Source organism: Dryobates pubescens, chromosome 12 (assembly GCF_014839835.1).
Source record: "Dryobates pubescens isolate bDryPub1 chromosome 12, bDryPub1.pri, whole genome shotgun sequence".
NCBI lineage: Eukaryota > Metazoa > Chordata > Aves > Piciformes > Picidae > Dryobates > Dryobates pubescens.
The window spans coordinates 22,841,612-22,862,881 of record NC_071623.1 but is presented as its reverse complement, the minus strand read 5'-3'; the positions used below and the strand labels follow the sequence as shown (position 1 = coordinate 22,862,881).

General features: G+C 42.0%; 1 protein-coding gene across 2 annotated transcripts in view; it reads left to right on the top strand.

Annotated features, from left to right (window-relative positions):
* The window catches only part of HUNK (hormonally up-regulated Neu-associated kinase), a 67,267-nt gene that overhangs the window by 24,404 nt on the left and 21,593 nt on the right, over positions 1 to 21,270 (top strand). For both annotated transcript variants that reach the window (XM_054165981.1, XM_054165980.1), the window contains exons 2-5: positions 501 to 793; positions 9,974 to 10,029; positions 16,796 to 16,931; positions 18,725 to 18,852. In XM_054165981.1, the coding sequence (XP_054021956.1) occupies positions 501 to 793; positions 9,974 to 10,029; positions 16,796 to 16,931; positions 18,725 to 18,852 (613 nt within the window). The remainder of the gene's footprint in view (positions 1 to 500; positions 794 to 9,973; positions 10,030 to 16,795; positions 16,932 to 18,724; positions 18,853 to 21,270) is intronic.

Here is a 21,270-nt window from a genome sequence, read left to right as displayed (position 1 = left end):
AAAAAAGTGCCAAGAGAGCAGGTCCCAAATTATTTTGGTTTTCATAGCATGTTTTCATTCTGTTTAATCATGCAAAATTAACACTTGGTTATAGTTGAATAACTTGTTATGGGAACATATCATCTGAAGTCATATATCCAAAGCCAGGAAAAGCCAAAAATGACACTTAAAGCTTGTCAACACCAGCCTGAAGACTGTGGGAAAAGAGAAAAGAAATGCCCATCATTAAGTGTGCTGAGTGTTTGGATGTGGTTAATGAGAGTGTCTCCTCTCCTTTGCTGCCTTTTTCCTTGCAGTACCTTTTGTCTGTCATCGTACAAGGAAACAAAGAAATTGTCAGTGGGGTTGGAAAAACAGCTGTCTCTCTGACCTGGGCAGTTGTGCACCAGCTGAGACTGACATGCTTTTTCTTTTCTCATTTTGTAAACATTTTGTTTTTCTTTAATATAAAATAGTGAATAATTGGTGTGACTGCTAGCAACCTCTTGTTTTTTCTTTAGGTGGCAGTGAAAGTAATTGACAAGAAAAGAGCCAAAAAGGACACCTATGTCACCAAGAATCTGCGACGGGAAGGGCAGATCCAGCAAATGATTCGCCACCCAAATATTGCTCAGCTGCTGGATATACTAGAAACTGAAAACAGCTACTATCTTGTCATGGAGCTGTGCCCTGGTGGCAACTTGATGCACAAGATCTATGAGAAAAAAAGACTCGAGGAGCACGAAGCGCGCAAATACATCCGTCAGCTTATCCTGGCAGTTGAACACCTTCACCGGGCAGGAGTAGTTCACAGGTAAGCTTAAAAACCCTCTCTGGCAAAATTTACCTCAGAGCCTCTAAGTGGTATTTTGGTATTTATTTGTAGAATAGAATAGAATAGAATTAACCAGGTTGGAAAAAACCTTTGAGATCATCCAGTCCAACCTATCATCCAACAATATCTAACCAACTAAACCATGGCACCACGTGCCCCATCCAGTCTCTTCCTAAGCACCTCCAGTGATGGTGACTCCACCACCTCCCTGGGCAGCCCATTCCAATGGCAAATCACTCGTTCTGGGAAGAAGTTCCTAACATCCAGCCTAAACTTCCCCTGGCGCAGCTTGAGACTGTGTCCTCTTGTTCTGGTGCTGGTTGCCTGGGAGAAGAGACCAACCCCCACCTGGCTACAGCCTCCCTTCAGGTAGTTGTAAAGAACAATAAGGTCTCCCCTGAGCCTTCTCTTCTCCAGGCTAAGCAACCCCAGCTCCCTCAGCCTCTCCTCATAGGGTTTGTGCTCCAAACCCCTCACCAACTTTGTTGCCCTTCTCTGGACACCTTCCAGCAACAGTGAAGAGATGTCCTTATAAAAATGTGTTTGTGATGGTTTTTTTTTGCTAGTCTTCATAATATTGTTTAGATGTTCATATTTTAGACATTAGAAAGTATCTGCATATCTTCCTTTTGAGCCACGAGCCACAGGTATTTTACCCCCAAGGGAGAAAGATAAAAGCACTTGCACAGAATTGGAGGTTAAATATGAATGCCATTTACAAATATATACAGAAATACAACAGGTAGTCAGAGAAAAGGAATATATACACAAACACAATCAGTTCAGGTTTTACTGCCCAACCAGGCCTCTCTGGGCCAAAACCCTCCAAAATCTGCCCCCACATCAGCCTCAGCCAGCCCAGCAGTAAGCCAAACTGCCTCCCCATGCTAGGCCAGAATTGCACAGCTAGAAATTAGCTTGCCTGCCCAACGCCACCGAAGGCAAAATACTCCCCCATGAACCCCAAGAGATAAGCTGCCATGCCCGGAGCAGAGAGATGGGAGGAAAGAAAGAGAACAGACTATGATGTCTGTTTATATAAAGATTGCAAGAGGATGGGCTGGGATAACAAAATTTGCAATATCCTGTGTCCACCCCCTGGACTTTCTAGCCCATGGAGGACTTTTTAACTCTATGGTCTTAAGCCCATAACACTGCAGATAGCATTTAAGAGTGTCGCTTCAGGTGAGCACACAGAAGCTATGCTTGTGCTTTGCACAAGCAGGGGTCTTTCCTTGCAAGGAGCACTACCTTGCCTTTTCAAAGCTCTGTACCAACATCACTTAATGAATCTTTTCATTATTTCTTTGAAGAGGTGGTTGTGTCTGTTATTTTACTAGTAGCAATACAGTAGTACTGGGAGATGAACTGATTTGCCCAAAGCCTCACAGTGACACAGCTGGGACGAAACCTGAGTGGGACCATAAAATTTGCTTGCTTCTCATTTCTGCTCTTTCCATTTGTAATATTGCCTCAACAGAACCTCAAAAGTTTGAACATGTGAAGTGTAATGCAGAGTATGCATCCATTCAGTTTCTCACATGTCTTAGAAAAGATCCAGAGCTGTTGCAATACATGATTTTATTTTTGTAGGACCTTCATTCAATCAGTGCATAAGCAGGATGTGGATATACTTGCAGGAGTATGCTATGGCATTAAAAGTTTACCTGGGCTTCAGAGTAAGTTCATCAGAGTGAAGTCTGTCCAGGTTTGCTGTTTAAGGAGTAGCTGCCTCTGCCTGAAGTCCCTGAGCAGCAAATGGTAGAGGCTGGAAGATTGCAGGTGGAGGTAATACATGTGATTGCCTGTGCCTGTACCTTTCTCTGCTTGTGTAATCTTGGCTGCTATGGAGACAGGGGGATGGTGGGCTGGGTGGACTTTTGGTCTGAGGCAGTATGTTTCCTCTTCTGCTCTTAGGTGTGTGTATTTACAGGGTATTGTCTAAGAAGGAGGCTCTGCTTTCTAACTTTGGGATAACTGGTGTTAAGTCCAGACTCCCACATACTTCCCCTGTGATACTGAGCAAGTTGTGTAGGCTTCATCCTCATAGGTTATGTGTGCCTGTCATTAAAGCTAGACACCTGAGTACTTTTGAGGATCTGAGTCTCAACTTCCTTGGCTGCACTGACTCTGTAGAAGATAGAGAGCTGTTGCCCACTGGGTTGCTGTGCAGGCAGCTAGCAAACTGCCTAAGGGCAGCCCACAGCTCAGCTATATGCTGAGATGCCTACCACTGTGCAGTGCTGTTGGGTGCATTTGGCTTGGTGGAACTCCATGTGCTCTGAAAACTGCTTTTATTTTTGTCTTGAATCTTTGTGTTCCCTGTGATTCATAAGTGATAGGTGCTATGTGCACATTAAACCTAGGGTGTACTGAGGTCTTAGCATGAGCTAAATTTGCTAACATAAATACTTGAGGAGCCACTGGGTCTATTCTGCAGGTTCTGTATTAGCAGCTGTACTGCTAACTTCTTTAAATTATTAACCCCACAATTTGGGGCATGGAAAAAGAAGTAGTCTGCTTATTGCTTTAAGGGATTAATTAGTATGTGGTATGTACAGAGAGAGGGGAATGAAAAAGGTCAAAGTTTCTGAGATGAGCAGAAGAAAACCCAGCAGGAACAGATGAATATGTTTAGCTTTCAACAGCAGTATTGAGTCCAGCAGCAGCAGTTCCTCTGCCTGAAAAATTTGCCTTCTGCATAATGGCCAGAGCACTTAGGGGGACTTTGTAGGCTTGGCTTTGACTGGTGTGTTTTTTAGAGAGGATTCAAACCCAAATTTAGTTAAAAAATAGCTTATTCACTAGGTACAACCTAGGATCAACAGGCTACTGTGGTGGGAAGAAGACAAGGCTTTGGGGTCCAGAGGGGACAGAAGCCCGAGGATTCCAAGTTCCCTTATGGATGCTGCTTGCTAGCATCATTTTTTCTCCTCACCCCTTCTTTGTCTCTGCTTTCTCCACATAAGTAAGCATAGCCCATTAAGACAGGAGTGTGAGGGACCTTTGTGAGTGGAAGGCAGAAGCAGTCCTGGAAATACTGACATGCTCTGCTGCGTCTGGCAGCTGAGCTCTGTCTGTCCATCCCTGTAACATTGGATTAATCCTTACCCCAAAGGCAGCATACTCCATCCACTCTATTTCTCAAATTATAGCATGGCACAGAGCTTGTTCTTGGGAGTCTGCCTCCTAGGTGATGAGCAGGTCCAATTCTGCTTAAACTGATAAAATCTGACAGAATCACAGGCAGTGTATTAGCAAGTGTTGTCTGTAGCTTAACCATTGTCTTGACCTCTTCTGCAAACAGAGTATGTAGAGCAGTGTGGAGATGCAAGAAAAACACTAGTGACATGATCCAGTTTTATTCTCCTGGCTGTCTTCAAGCAAGAGAAGGAGAAAGAACAATAGTTACCCCAGAAGTTGTCCTTCAGCATCCTGGGATTTTGACCGTGACAACACTAAAAACAGACTACTCAACTGAAGAGGGGGGAAAAAATAGTGCAGAAGGCTGATTCATGCTCACCCTGGATGCAATGGCAGTGTTCTGTTGTTGTTATTTTTAAAGCAGGTAAAAATAACAGCACTTTCATCTGCGTGGTGAACTGTGGGCGTTCTCATTCACTGCATGTGAAACAAAACATGGCATCCTAGGCCGGAAAGCGGTCCGCTCTCTCCAAATGCTTTCATCCTTCACATTGAAAGGGGCATGACATCGAAAAGTGTTCATTGACTATTTTATTATGACAAATGATTGGTGTCGTCTGCATTATTCAGAGAATATTATAGATGATTTACACTGTTCTATAACTCAGGATAAGAAAAAGCCGCATGAAATGTTTCAAGTTGCATGAAATGCACTTACGCTGTTTGAAGAATTGTTATTCAGTAAGCTTCATGACTTAGAATCAAGACTTGGCCTGGCAGAAAACCACTCTGGTCTTTGGACAAGAGCTGGCACCCAGAACTCAATGGAAATACTTCTGTTAAGAGGCACTGATGTGTGAACTGCCTGAACCTGAAAACCTTCAAGAAACATCATTTTATTTAGAGAGGTTACCAAAAAACCCCAAGCAAACCTCCTGTTTGTATAGGTGTGTATTAAATTGTGAATATTTCATCTGCTATGATGGATGAAGACTTCAAGGTCCTGAGTGCAGGAGCTATGTCTTCAGTGAGGGGTATCCAAGGTTCAAATTTGTTGGCTGAAAAAGAAATGATGCTGTTCTAAATATAATTTCATGTAGTCATTTGTGTTGCATTCCTTCTATCAGAAGAGGTGGTTGGTTGCTAAAAATAAGCTAGCAGCAAGCTCAGCTGTGAATCAGGTAGGCATATTTATCTTTCCCTCTGACATTGGAAAACAAACCCAACTGGCAGTATCTGGTGAAGCTTTCTTTTTTCAGAGGGTGTTTACATAGGCCTTCATGCTGTCAAAAAGCAAGATGAATACTTACATCTCTTGGGAGTGTAAGGACAACAGAAAAATGAAGTGAAAGCTTTGCTGCTTGCCACTGCATCCCACAGGAAATTCTCAGCAACCCTTTTAAAGTAATTTTAACAAAATTCAAGCCCATTCAGTGCAATTACTGTCAGGATGTCAAAAAAAAATTTATTACTGTATTGGTAGCAGATAGCTTTCTCTATTCTCCCTTTTTCTGTCTTCAAAGCAGCGTATTTGTACCTTCCACTGCCATTCTGTAATTAAAAGCAGGATTTTGAATGGCACACACAAAAAAGCCCCTGTGTTTTTGAGCAGAGATTGTTTCTATGATCTCTTTCCTTAGAGTAAGGTGGTGCTGCATGATCCAGTTGCCCAGGGTGCTACGGGATTCCTGCCATGGCACCCATTAACTTGACGTTTTGGCTTTGATAACTTCCATGCTGCTAATTTTAAGTGCCAGTAGTCTGGTTGCTGATGCAATATTTATGATGAATCCTGCACTACAGGCCAAAGTCTCATTTTGAAATGCAAAGCTGGTTTGTCTATTTTCTGTCAGGTTCAAAATTACCTCTGGGCTTTCTTTCTTGAAATACTCTGCTGTAAACAAACTAAATATTGTTTTAGTGAAGACAATAGACTGAATTCCTCCTTTGCAGAGGTGAACACATTGAATTCACTGGCATTGTGACTGATAGAGGATTTTGATTACAAAGCCTTTGAAATGTATATTGACATGATGATGAACCAAAATGTCTGCAACTTTTGCAGCTCGTCTCCAGCCCTTGCATGGGGCTAGAAAGTGGTTTTGTAGTGTGGTAGTTAAGGACAGATTTGTCATGGTGCTGTTCTGGTTAAAAATAAGATGCAGGAGACAGCAGCCAACCACTGCTTGCTTTGCAGCTGCTTGCTGGTAAAACCTTCCTTCTCATCCCCCAGACAAGAAATAAAGTGTGAAATGCAAAAAACTTTAATTTTCTTGTCTGATGCCTGCAATAGCACTGAATAAGCTTCTTTCAAAAGCAGGCTGAGCTGACAGCTGAAGCTCTGAGCAAATCCGGAGATAAATCAACATCAGAACAAACTCCCAAACAAACCATTCCATGAAGAAGGCATATTTTCAAATACAAGGAGCACATAAATATGTGCTGATTATCCACACTGTTGTAATGCAGCTTGGTCTTTCCTGAGTGTCTTCATTCTTCATGGGTTTGGCTAACTTGCACCATAGTTAGACACGTGATGGAACTAACATCTCAGGAAAAAAAGTAAACATTTTTGATCCTTTAGTACTTAATCACTGAGGGTATTTTGAAGTTTTTCAGCAATGAATGCTGAAAATTTGGTGGGGGGAAATAAATGCCTTAGTTGTATTTTTTGAGCAGCTGTAACAGTAAGAAACAGTACTGAATTTACTTCAGGGAAGGAAACTGAAGGTCTTCAGCAGCAGCATTTCTCCTCCCCACTTCAACTCTGCACAGCATGGCACTTGCTGCTGGCATAAGAAAGTGCTTGCCTAGCCCTTCCTATAGCAAAGCAGGCGTGTCCAGCTCTAGGAACCCACCAAGAGTGCAAGCCACATGCAAAACTGTTGAGGACCTTTGAGTCTGCAGAAACTAGCGTGTGTTCCTGATGTTCAGTGTTCTGGGTGTTCCCACTGACTTCAGTGAGGACTGCAATTGCTGCGTGTGTGTCATAGGTGGTAGCTCACATTCTCCCTTGCAGTGTGCAGCTATTAAAAACATGCTGCATGGTTTTTGAACCTCTGCTGACTGAAATAAATAAGGTGATACGTTTGCCTTCTCCTCTAGATTGCTTAGTCTGGGGATTTTTAGTTTGGTTTTGTACAGCTTTTGCTTTGTGTTTCTCGGGCTGATTTGCACTGGATCTTCTCGTTGGGTTGTATCAAGGAGTAAAAACCTGTTGTACTAGTCCTCAGTGTCACACCAAAAAAAAGGTGCTTTCATATTGACAAGAGTTGACAAAAGTGTGTTGCATATGGACTGTTACATCAGTTACCACTTACCAGCAAATCTGAGAACAGACATATGGGCAAACATCTTTAATTAGCCACGTCTGATGGCACTCTATATTGAGGCTGTATTTAATTATTATTTTTTTCTCTGATAGCATTGAAATGCCCTGTAATAGTTACCTTTAATTTTAGTTTTTTAGCTTTTAATAATTTAAAATACATTTTCTTGTGTTTGTTTATAGTCTTCCTGTCACTCGTTTGTTATTCTAATTGCCTGTGTGCCTTTTCTTCTCAGCTTACAGCTTTCATCCTTCTGTTAACTTACCATTATTCTTAAAGCTTTGCCTCTTCTTAGCTAATGTTTAATATACTCAGAGTTTCCAAATGGTCTTTCTGCTTGCTTTGAGCATTGCAGTGTATGACCCAAAGCTCTGTGTGCTTCCGTTGATTTCAGTGTAGTTTGTTGTTTTTTTTCTTGTTTTGGGTTTTTTGTTTGCTTTGGAGTTTTTTGGTTTGGGTTTCCTTTTTTCCTCTTTTCAATACTATTTGTTGGGGTTTTTTCCCTTTTGCCAGTCTTTCCTGTTAAATTCCCAGCCCTGATATCTTGCTAGAGGTTAATCACACAGTCTATGGAAACCTGCACCTGCAAGCAATAAAGATGTGAGACATGAAGAAATAAGCCCTTTTTTGGCAGTAGAGGAAAGCAGAACTGGGTTGTTCCATATCCATCTGGCAGGGCATGTTCCCCTTGTATCAAGCAATTTCTCAGCAACAGCAGCTGCCCTACTTGGAGGACACAGGGCGGTGGGTCTGCAGCACTGTCACAGCACATGGAGTCTCCCGAGGATGAGGAGAGGGATGCTGTGGATACCATCTGGGATTATGTGGTAGATAGCTTGGAGCTGGTGCTCACTCTTGGAGTGGGAGCAGGGCTGGATCTTGCTTAAAGCAAATGTGGCTGCATCTCTGTGACAGTGTTTGAAATGACCTGTCACTTTTGACATAGCTGGTTTCCTGAAGTTAACATGCTGGGTAACTGCCAGTGGAGGGAACATGATCCTCTCGGCCTCTGCCACACCGGTGCTTTATTGACTCAGTTGTTACGTTGCTTCTCCAAGATAAGGACTGATGCAGAGGGCAGTCCACTCCTTATAGAGTGTTCATCTGGACACACTAGAAAAGCCTGGATGTTGCCCCTGAACACCTGAAATTTGCAAATACTCTCCTCCTGTAGATTCATACAGTATGTCTCCTGCTTCTTTTCGCACGTGAAGCAAGGAAAATCTGCAAGAAGCACTCACTGGGATGTAGAAACATCTGTTTGGAGAAAGCCCTTGTGGTTGTATTGATGAAGTGAGTGGCATCCTACTTGCAAGTACTTTTCTCCCTCAGGTTTATTTGAAACACAACGTGGGCATAACATGAAATGGAGGGGTACATTTTTTAAAAGGCTTGGAGTTGGTCACAGCTAGTTTTCTTTCTTTTCCACATCCTTTCTTGTGGAAGTGCTTTGTTTGGTTTGGTTGGTTTACTTGTCTTATTTTATTAAGCCTTGGATCTTCATCTGTAATAGAGGCATCCTTCCTTTATTACTCCTTTTGCCTTACAAAAGCAAAATACCATGCATGTCACTGACTTCCCATAATTACAGCTGATGGCTTTATTATCCAGATTTTTCTGAAGCATGCTGGGAGAAGCATCACTGCCCATCTAAGCATCCTGGCATGCTGAATGTTAGAAGGATTTAGTATTTTATATCTCAGTGGGGGGAATTTTTGGGGGATGAAAACACAACCACCTATTAGAAGTTGTGGACAAATTATCTAGCAACCTCAATACTTTTTTCATATTCTGCTTAATGCTTAGTCTGTACAGTTTGGGGATTTGGGATGCTTTTGGGAGTATTTTTTTCCTAAGTTGCATATGGCTTAGGAAAGTGCAGCCACATTCTTAAATGATGGAAGGGCACATAAAATGAGCAGTATGCTGACATGTATGAAAAGAACAGAAGGCGGCCACTTTCATTTTATCCTCTCTCTCCCAAAACTGGTCCAGGCCCTGACCTGTGCAGTGGGTGTGTAGGGTCACGCAGGGTGGCATGGTGAAGAAAGCACTAATGTGGCACTCAGAAACCCCGTGTGGCTTCTTCTCTTGGTATTATTACTGGTTTTCTGTATGGCATTGGGCAAGTCATTTCAATCTCTGTCTCAGTTTTCATCTCTAGCACATGGGAGTACCAGTGCTGACCACCTCTGTAATGAGTTTTGATGCTTCATGCCCAGGGAAGGTTGATTGGTCTCTCTTGTGGACAGTAGCATAGGACAGGTGTTTGACTCCTCAAATCTCTGCAGAAGCTTGACTCTTCAGCTGTGACTAATGAAGAGCCTTTGGTTGTGAAGAGTAATGCAAAAGTGACTTCCAACTCCAGAAACATGTATGTGAAGCATTCCCAGTGTATAAGATTGATGCAAACTCTTAAGTAGGTGAGAAATGTGAAGAACCTGATTCATTACAGGATGATTATAAATGACAAAGTAACCTTTTACCTGTAGGAAATGTGTTAAACTGTGTGTGAAAGCACTGGTAATTTTAGAAAGGAGACAATGGATGGAGTTTTCTGCTTTAAAGGTGGAACTATGTGCACTGATGCAACTATACACTTTCTGTATATGAATCACTTTATGAGAGAAATGGGAAGCTGCTTCATTATTTTGGATGCTCACTCAAAATATTTTATTTCTTTCAGGGACTTGAAGATAGAAAATCTGTTGCTAGATGAAGACAACAATATCAAGCTTATTGGTATGAAACCAGTTTGGCAATTCCAGTAATTGATAGCTTTATAGAGAGAGTTTTTGAGACTTCATAATCTTCCATGTGACAACTACTTATGTGGCTGCAAGAGAGGAGCTGAGAGAGTATAGATAGCAATCAAGCTGTTCCTGACTATATCTTGTGAAAAAAATGTTCCAAATAATTCAGCTTTAACTGGGTATGGGAATAATCCTACATCTTTTAACCAACAGCTTTCATATTCAAATTGGGATTTTTGGTAAAGAATTAAAGAATTGACACCACAGAAGTAATTTATTTTATTATCTTTATAATTTTATATTTACTGAGGATTGGGTTCTGCCCCCATATGCATGTGCTTCCTTTGAAGTCAGTGGGAGTTCCACACATTTTTAGCAGCTGGCAAAATTCGATCCTATATTTATGTGTGTTAAATTTGCTTCCAGCACCCAATGTGAATTTGGTTGAGAGGGCTGTTTAAAAATAGAGCAAAAAAAGATCAATGATAGAGCCGTGATTATATTCAGTTATTAGTTGTATGCAGCACTTGATTCATTCAAGTTGTGCAGACATTTTAGATTAATGGGTACAGTCCCTCACTGCCTTTGCATAACTCCCATTAATATGAACGTGGGCACTGGAGGAAAAAAAAAAACCCTTCATAAAATAAACCCCAAACATCTGTTTGTATTTATCTCCACGCCTACCCTTTTGCCAACAGCAATGTCTGTGGTCTCAGGCTTAAAAATTTGACTGACTTTCTTTCTTCAAAAGCTTTCATGATCTGAACAGCGATGAAAAACACTTAGCACTCAGGTCAGAGCGATGTTCACTGTAACATACAAAGCGCGTCATCTCCAAACAAACAAGAGAAAGATGGTTGCTGAAATCTGAAATATTAGACATTTACTTAGGGAATTTAGTCTTTGGAAACACAACCAAGACCTTCAGTCCTTGCTCTGTAGAGAATCAACTGACTCTGGGAAAATAATAGCAAAAGAGAACTCTGCATTACCTCAGCTACAGGTCAAGAGGATACTGATACGTTACCATGAATCATTCATCAGTAATGATAGAAACCACCCATTATCTTGATTTAGTAGATAAGTAAGACCAGATGGTTTGCAACAGTGCTGTATGAACATGTGATAGATTGGAAGAATTTCTATGACATCCCTGGTTTAGGGTGTTTGATTACACAATAGTACATGAACTTGACATTCAATCCCAGACCTAATCAGATGATACATGTTCAATTAATACTTACATGCCAAAAATTACTTCAGAACTGTTCTGCAGTTTCATTTGTTTTGGTTACATAGAAAGGTCTCCTCACAGTGGGTGGTGTGGGAAGAATAGAGAAGAGTTCGATCTTTGTAGCCTCACTAGCATTGAAATGAATTGTCCTCAGGTCTGCAGCCTGATGTTTTTAAGCAAAGCAGATTGTACACAGTATGTACTTTAAAACAAAACAATTAAGTCCCACTGTCCAGCTGGGTATGTTGCAGAAAAAGGAAAGTTGTTTTATTAGTGATTGTTTTGCTGTAAGTAAAACTAGATTTAATACCACAGTTAAGGTCATGCTGTATCTTGATCACTATGCTGGTGCTCTCTGTTGTTGACCTTGAAGAAACAGTGCCTCTGTTCTTCATGCTCTGTCTTCTGTGCTTGTGGGGAAAGCTGAAGTGGAAGTTGCAGAAACTAGCTTTGTGTCCCTGGGCAACCTCTCCTTACCAACACCTCTTTTCCAGGTGGTAGCAGAAGTAGTGCTTGAGCTGCTGCACAGCTCTCCATTGCCACCAGGTTTTTCCAGGACAAGGAAAATTTTCCAGCACCCATCTGTGGCTGACAAAATAAACAGATAATTTATAGACCAAATAATTTACTACTCTTCCTCCTCCATGCCTGTTCCCTCACTTACCTCATTTGGTGCGTAGTACAGTATTTTGTGTAGCCTGCCTTTCTAGGAATGCGTTTGGATCTGTTGTGTTATTCTATAGTTCTGCCCAAGAACTCATCAGGAATTTCATCCAGGAAGGTTTGTCAGGAGTGAAGAATGTGTTTTGAGGTATCATGTGGTGCTTTTCATGCTTGATTGAAGAGACTTTAAACTACACAACCAGCTCACATTAACTGCTTTGAGGTGGGAGCTTGGTCATCGTGTCTTGTGCAGCAGCAAACTCACTAGTACCTAATAAAAGTGTTGCTCTTGTAATGACTGTGAAATGAAGAAAACTCACCATAAAGAAGACAGAAAAAGTGAAAATAAGATTTAAAAAGTACCAGGAAGCTACATTGACAGTCCCTGCTTGTTTCTGCATTTCAGTGAGAACTGAATCCCTTGAGCCCCTCTCTTCACCTAGCTGCTTCATGGCACCTTGCTTTTGTTACCTTTTTTCGTTCCATGACAAGGAGGCTTGTCATATATTCTTATAGCATTATTAGAAAAAATTCCTTGGCTGTGTTAAGTGGACTTAGTTTTAGCTGTCTGTGAAGCCTCAAATCTGCAATCATCGAGATTGAACACAAAGAAAATAAGTCACTTGTCTTCATCCATCAGTCCATGATGGTAGATGTCTGATCAAGATGCCATGAAAAGCCACTCACAGGCCCTATGAAGTCCCTGATGTCCTGCTCAAGGACCTATGGCAGCAAACCGACCCTGCCGATATGTATTTTTGCTGAGCTCTGTGGAGCTCTGCTGGTCAAACTTGTCCACCAGCTTGGTGCTAAGGCTTCTGGCATTTAGTAACTCCTATTCCAACTGTCACAGCTTCAGAGATAGCTATATATCCATAGCTTAATGTGGATTTCCTGAAGGTGTTAAAGACTGGTAGTGTAATGCGATACTTTGATAGTACAAACAGCAGAGGTGGTGGAGCTCCCATGTCATAATATTTACTTTAAAAAAACCACATGGCCTTTGATCTGAATGCTGTAATGAGCTCAGCTTGTTGAAAGGAAGCCCAAGCAAGAGTCAGGAATGACAGTGAACTTATCAGTGCTGGTGGTAATACTCTTATTATCAAGATCAGCAGTGCATCCTTAATAAAAATCACACTGCAATCACATTGTGCTGTCACAGTGTTAATAACAATATTCCTGTTTCTTCTGTGATGAAATCCCTGCCCTCACTATGTTAGCCTGCATTCTGAATTTCAGCAGGCCCTAGAAAAAGGAGTATACCAGCCTCGATTAATGAGTGAGCTGAACAAAGTACCTAAGGTGGTTATATTTTAAGCCAATAAGATAATGAAAGCATCCAGTGAAGTATACCTACATTGGTAATGATAAAGGGGTGCTGATTTGCACTATCTCAGAATATAGCCCTAAGATGTTTGAGTTGCAGTATCACAGTACATGAGAGTTTGGAAGGGACCTCGAGAAATCATCAGATCCAATCCCCCTGCCAAAGCAGGATCACTTAGGGTGGTCCGCACAGGAATGCGTCCAGGTGGGTTTGGACAGTCTCCAGAGAAGGAGACTCCATAACCCTTCTGGGCAGCCTGTTCCAGTGTTCCATCACCCTCACCATAAAGAAGTTTCTCCTCATGTTGAGGTGAAATCTTCTATGTTCAAGTTTCAACCCACTGTTTCTGGTCTTGTTACTGCACACTACCGAAAAAAGCTTGGCCCCCTCCACTTGCCACCCACCCCTCAGATATTTATACACATTGATGAGATTCCCTCTCAGTCTTCTTTTCTCAAGACTAAGCAGCCCCAGGGATCTCTCCAGCAGGTCTCCGTCTTTCGAACGGAGGAGCCCCAAACTGGACACAGTATTCCAAGTGTGGTCTCACAGAGTAGAGAGGTAGAAGAACCTCCCTAGACCTGCTGGACATACTTTTCTTGATGCACCCCAGAGTTGTAAAACATTGTATTACAGTGAGATCATTTTGAGCTGGTGTGATGCAGTCTGTGAGAGACCACAGGTAATACTGTGTAGAGATTTAGTAGTATCTCTCCACTCTCAGAACTTTAAAAAGTCTTTTATAGCTGGCATAACCCCTCTACTCCGCTCTGGTGAGACTCCACCTGGAGTACTGCGTCCAGTTCTGGAGCCCTTGTTGCAAGAAAGATATGGATGTGCAGGAAGGTGTCCAGAGAAGGGCCACAAGGGCTGGAGCACCTTTCCTATGAGGACAGACTGAGAGAGTTGGGGCTGTTCAGTCTGGAGGAGAGAAGGCTCCAAGGAGACCTTATTGTGGCCTTTCAATATCTGAAGGGGGCCTACAAGAAAGCTGTGGAGGGACTTTTTAGGTTGTCAGGTAATGATAGGACTAGGGGGAATGGAACAAAAAATAGAAATGGGTAGATTCAGATTGGGTGTTAGGAAGAAGTTTTTTACCATGAGGGTGGTGAGACACTGAAAGAGGTTGCCCAGGGAGGTGGTGGAAGCCTCACCCCTGGAGGGTTTTAAGGCCAGGCTGGATGTGGCTCTGAGCAACCTGATCTAGTGTGAGGTGTCCCTGCCCATGGCAGGGGGATTGAAACTAGAGGATCCTTGAGGTCCCTTCCAACCCTAACAGTTCTGTGAATCTGTGATTGTATCTTGGGCCATAACTAATAAATTCATTAATTAAGTAAACGAATCCTTAGAAGTATTTGATTAAGCACCAAGGATAATACATATATAGCAAAGATGATTAAGCAGTGTCCAGAGACAATTGTTTTCCATCAGAGGCAAGGAAATTGTCTTGACCCTTTGATTTTGACAATGTTTTCCAGCAAACCATTTTGACCCCCTGTTAAATATGGCAGTTCTTGTCTTGCTTGTGGTTGTCTTGCTCTCAGAGGTACAGCCAGCCAAGTGGGAAGCCTTGTGCAGTCACTTGGACACTCCAACTCACATAGTCATCTTTATAATTATTTGAGGTTTTTTTTAAACATTATTATTTTTTGCCTGGTTTTGTAAGGAAACAAGGCTCATGTGCCTTCTGATCCTGATTTCAAAGGGGTTTAATGTAGAGTGAAAACTAAAGGACAGACTTCTACTTCACCCTTTATGCAAATAAGCAGGCAGATAAGGAGAGGGACCCAAATTAATGACTGTGGAGAGGGGAGTATTGCATGGGCTCAGCAGTTGCCTGCTACATTTGGCCTGTAAGAGGCTGTGACAGTTTTAGGCTGTGCCTTTAAGAAAGGTAGCTGCAGAGTTCTCTAGCTGAATATTTTAGTGTAAAAAGGGAAAACAAAGGGAAGATAAGTCTAAACAAATTTCATTGGTCAGATGTGAGACTACCATAGCAATATATCCCTCACATTCCTTTCTCCAGTGTCATTCTGTCTCTTCCTTTTCTTGGCCAGAGTGCATGCCGCTGACCCTGGGCTGGAAAAGATAAGATAATTCTTTTAGCTCAGAGAAAGAGGTGGGTGGCACACCTAGAAAGCTGCTGCCTTACAAGATGTGGATGCAAGACGCAAACTTACAGGAAGAGGATTCAGCAGTCTGCTTCTCCTGGTGGCCTCGTTTTATGTATAAGGCAGTTTTCATTTAGAACACAGATGCGTTCTGGGAATTTTTAAGAAGACTGGATGAAAGAAACCTGACACATGCCAGCCTCCTTAATAGCAGTATTTTTGTGGTTGCAGCTGTCATCGGTAACAAGTTATTAATAAATGTGAACCTCTTTCTTTGATCGTGACCTCTCTAGATCCTCTGCTCCTTGATATGTTGCCCTGCAGCGAAGGCTGTTCTCCCAGCCTGTCAGCTTTGCCCACATCATTCACCTCCTTGCAATCTTGTCTTCTTCCCCATATCACATCAAATTCTTTGACTTCACTTCCAAGACTCTGCAACTTCTTCTCTCGTTCTCGTGCCGTCTATTAGGCTGTGATTTCGTAATCACTTTCTCCTAAGCCAGGCAATGGGCTCTCACTGGACAGGATGGGCTTTCATGTTACCCTCAGCTCCTGGTGCAACTCTACTTTTCTTTCCTTGCTTAGTGGTTTAATTTTTAAGACCTTTTCTTAAACCCAGCTCACCTGGAGCACACAAGGGAGACTGCAGGAACACTCATCAGCACTAGCCTGCGCTTGTGATGACTGAGAGCACTTGGGAAACTGCAGCTTCCTTTTGGTGAGGAGAGGCTGCCTCTTGTCTCCAGTCAGCTCATGGTGCTGGCCTTTGCTGGTCCCATGTTATTACTGCCAGCAAAAGAGCATCAAGCTACACTCAGGGACTAGAAGTACAGTAATTCAAGGCAGCAGACTGGGAGAGAGAAGCCAAATCAACACATTCTTCTTCTTGCTCCAAGATCTCCCTGTGTTATTTCCAAGCTGAAATGCTGACTCTGCAACTCTGTGCATTTGTGCATCTCAACAGTAGTCCCAGGCAGCAGCCCCTGCTGCCTTGCATCTGATAGCTCATTTACACAATTTAGAGGGAAATGTTGAAGAAGTCCCACTTAAACTTGACCTCACATAACATAACTGCAGCAGTATGGAACCCATGACAGCCCTGAGTGGCTTTCTGCCTCATGCTCTGGGACCAGCTCAGTTCTGGTTGCTGTCATCCAGTTCCCAGTGAAATGTAGTTGCTTTGTATATAAAATTGATAATTGTGTGGATTCCATGACTTTTTAATTGTTTGTAGGAATCTCTGTTTATTGAACACCTCAGAGAAAAAGAATATATAAAATGTTTGCATGTGGATGATACTTAGGCAGTTCATTGCTTAGCTTTTGGGAGAAAATGTGGGGTTTTTCCCTCCTTGTGTTCTAGTGTGGTTTTAGTGTATCTGTCTCTTTCATAACTGTCTCTGTGCCTTTCACAGACTTTGGATTGAGCAACTGCGCAGGCATCTTGGGTTATTCTGATCCATTCAGCACCCAGTGTGGGAGCCCAGCATATGCAGCCCCTGAACTTCTGGCAAGGAAAAAATACGGCCCCAAAATAGATGTTTGGTCCATGTGAGTTACTTCTGGTTTATAATTGTTCTTACTGTCATCGCTACCCATTGCTCAAATGAGAAACATTATGCATATATTTGGCTGCTCTGAGCAAGAAGATCTGTTTAATGAGTGTGACTCTGTGAACTAAATTGAACAGTTGTCTTCTTTCAGAATAGATCTTTGTGTAGATCGCTGGAATGCGTAGCATGGAGAGTTGTGCAGTAAAGCACAACTGGGTTTTTTTTGATGTTCAGACCTAGTACAAGACCTATGGCACAAGAGGACCAACAACTTTTCTTGTTTTCCCCAAAGGATCCTCCAGCATTCATGCATTATCCATGGTCAAGTCTGACCCAGAACTATGAAATAGGGTCAGATCATTGCTTTGAAAGGATGGTTGTTAAAAAAGCTATAAAAACATCCAAAAGTCTTGTGAGCCTTTGTGAGCTTACTAGTAGTGTTCAGGCAAAAGAACAGAAAGAAGTCCCTGGTGCTAGAGGAAGCCAGAAGGATGCTTTGGAGTCAGTAAATTAGTCTGCAGTACTGTTTTAAACCATACAACTCCCACTACCCTTGTGCTGGCCATGGATATGGTGTTGACTATCCGTGTCAGTCCTGGAGAGAAATTAGTTGAATTCAGTTGAGTTTTAGCTTTTTATTTAGCATCAATGGATTTTCCCTCACTGAGCTGTCATAATAACATTTGAATAAATTAAAATGAAATAACAGAATTAGGACAATTTCCAAGGTGAAATATTTGGAATGCTTGGAAAATGCAAAGTACAATATAAGTACTTCTGCTGCTAAGAAAGATTGGCATAGTTTATACATGAGACTAGGACCTGGGTCAAATTCGTCTCTCAGTTTGATCCAGCATGTGCTCCTCAAGGCTCTTTAGAACTTCCCCTGCTGAAACTTAATTTGCAGTCTGTCCTCCAAGGAGATCCACAGGTAAGTGATTGTATGACTACTGAATTTCTCACTCCAGCAGTGGGCCATCTGTCCACATCATGGTTGAGATTACCTGCCCTGAGGAATGCAGGCAAACAGAGCACAGTCATTCTTGTAAGCTATTTAAAATTCTCCAGTAATAATGCCCTGCTCTTTTAAATGCAACAAAATAATATGGTTAACTCCTACCCTTCCTCACAGCGGAACAAATGGTGTCTGTCATCACAGTTGGTGATATCACACCAGTTTAGTTTCTTTCTGCTCACATATATGTATTTGACAGACTGGAAAACAAATTCCCAAAAGGGAGGAATTCCACTTGAGTTTGAAGTCCTTTTAAGAGGAAGAAGAACAAGAGTGCCCAGCCTGGTTTTTTTATTGCTGACTTTTGCTGGGCATAGACAAGCAGTAAGTTTTCTGTCCTGAAAAATGTGGTTGTTCACACCTGATCTTAAGGGCAGCACTAGAGACCATGGAGGTCACTTTTGGGTGCTAAACCAAGACCTGCAAAGGCCTCTTTGATTCAGACAATCATTCCATACTTAGGGCAGCACCAGGACAAGACCTCCAAACCCAGCATCTTTATGCAACCTGAGGAGAGAGTTAATTATGGTGTGCCGTTTAGCTAAGGAGTTGCCTAAGAGCTAGGTTCAGTTCTGTGGCTCTCAGCTTGTGTCCTACACATTGTGTGACCCTCCATGGGAATTCTTGCTTGAATCATTCTGTGCAACAGGAGAGCTTTTTTTTTGGTCTTTTCAAATAGCTGTCAGATATTAAAAATGAAGTATAGTCACAAACCCCTAAGCCTAAGTTTCTCCTTCTTCCCGATAATTTTGGTTTCTTTTTCTGTTTTATTTTAGTGGGGTGAACATGTATGCAATGTTGACTGGAACATTACCTTTTACTGTGGAGCCATTCAGCTTGAGAGCTTTATACCAGAAAATGGTGGACAAAGAAATGAACCCTTTTCCCACCCAACTCTCTACAGGTAATCAAGGGGGTGTGGTGAGACCTGTTCAGATCCAGTCAGTCAGAACCGCTGCATTGGATTCTGGATTGTGAGTCATGCCACCGACATGGCAAGCTGATTGTGAGAAATACTCTATTTCTTCTTTCTTTCTTTCTTTCTTTTTTCTTTCCATTTTAGCCTGCAAAAGATCTGCAGGAGTTACTGCATTATAATTCCTCTTGCTTTAACTTTTCTGTGTAAGCTGGAGAAGTGCCAGGTTGTGCTGAATATGTGAGGGGAACGAACCTGTGAAATTCTGTGACATTGCTTTTATAGAGTAGTTGGTCAGTTTTGCACATTCATAGAACTTTAGCTTAGGGTAGGGATACATAGAATTGTTTTGGTTGAGAAAGGCCTTCAAGATCATCAAGTTCAATCATTATCTAACTGTACCAAGTCTGATGCTAAACCATGTCACTTAGCACCACATCTATGCATCTTTAAACACCTCCAAGCATGGTGACTTAACCACCTCCCGGGGGAGCCTGTTCCAGTCTTTGATAACCTCTGCAGTGAAAAGGTTTCTTCTAATATCCAATCTAAACCTTCCCCTGTGCAACTTGAGGCCACTTCCTTTTGTCCCAGTGAACACATTTGTTTAGAACAACTGATTCCTGGGCATTATCATGGCCAGGATTGAGTGCTAAGCTACCTTGAATGACCTCACATTAATTATGGAATAATGACATGCGCACAGAAGGTTATTTTGGGACAGTGACTTGTGATAACCTTTCTGTGTTCACTAAATGCAAAATTGTTGGTGTATTAATACTAGAAATACTAATTCCTGCTTCAAAGCCATGTCACTAGGCAACAGAATCAGTTTCCAGCTTATAGCAAGACCGTTGTCAATGTTTGGAACAAACTCTGTTTTGTAGTTTTATTTTTGTATGCTGAATTTGTTGTTCATGGACAACTTCTGTTCTCCTTATTTGGCAGCCAGTTTGCAAGGGACATTCAATAAAATTAAAAGATGGCAAACAGAAAAAAAGTAGCAGAGCATACATTTTCACACAGTACACTGAGGATGGCAACCATCGGTACAGGGTGTAAGAAAAAGCCCTTGGAAGTTGTGTCGCAGGATGAATTCTCCAAGTACAGATTTACCTGCATAGGGAAGAGACAGGCAGTTAAGGTTTTCTCACACAGATTATGCATGAACCAAGTGGAGTGTATTGTTCCTTTTTCACTCAGCATGTGTTTGAAGTACACTTTTCCTGCCAGCAGTTCATGTTGCTGGCATGTGGTAAAGTGGTATGTTGATGAGTGAGCTGGGATGCTCCAAGTCTTGCTGTCTATTTGACCGTATTGGTGTGTTTGGTATTTCCATTCTGGAGACTTCCCATTAGGATTCAGTTGCATGAAATGGCTATTTTAATGCTCTAGCACATGCTCTAAAGCCCCACTGAGTAAATTAAAAGAAAGATTAAACTGACTGCTTCTTGCTGTACTGAGCTAGATGCCAAAGCCTTCATCAACTGCAAAATTGTTCTTGAATTGAGGGACTTGCATGTTGTGGTCAACATTTTCCAGGTTTGGCAAAAAAAATGTGCCAAACTTTCCTCCCATAGTGAGGCTTTTAGCAGTAGTGAGCACTTTTATGATGGCTGTGTAGCGTCTCCAAACCAAAGGACTGTTTGCCTGATCTTTGTTTTCTTTAAGTGGAATATTTCACCAACTTCACTGGGACAGCTTGTATGTTAAAAGGCTGAATCATCTACAAAAGGACCAGACCTTGGGTAACAAAGAACATTTGACAGGTTTCATTTTACTATTTCATTCATTGCACCATTTTATAGTGGAGGTCAAATTTTCTTGCAAATGCATCTCTCTGGCATTTGCAGCTTACTGACACCATGATCTCCACTGTAAATAGTGTTTTGTTTATCCTGTGAGAACAACAGCAACTTGAACTTTCAGAGATGATGGCAAATTAATGGATTAGATTTAAATATATTAACCTTTGCAAGCAAAGAAATGTATTGGTTCTTCATCTTAGCCAGCAGCCTTGCACATTCACTGACATGGCAAACTGATTTAAGATGACCTTTGTTCTCGCCACAGTTAGGCTTTGGGTCAGTAGGTAGAAACTTTGCACCTCTGGCCTGGAAATTAGTATGCTTGTTAACTTCTTAGGTGTCATGGGTCAGGTTGAATATTTGCTGCTGTTATTCATACCATGCTGCCATCGTGCCAGCTTCAAAATGAAAGTGCTGGCTGGAGCAAAGTATTAGGGGGCTTGAAGTTCAGATGGCAACATGAGAGGCTTCTTTTTCTAGTTGCTGCTTTTGGGTTCTGGGGTTTTGGGTGTTGGCTCTCTTCCACTGAGACGACCGTGGGACAAAGAGGGATGAGGGAGTAGCTCCTGGCTTGGGCTTTTAGTTCACTTGATTCTGC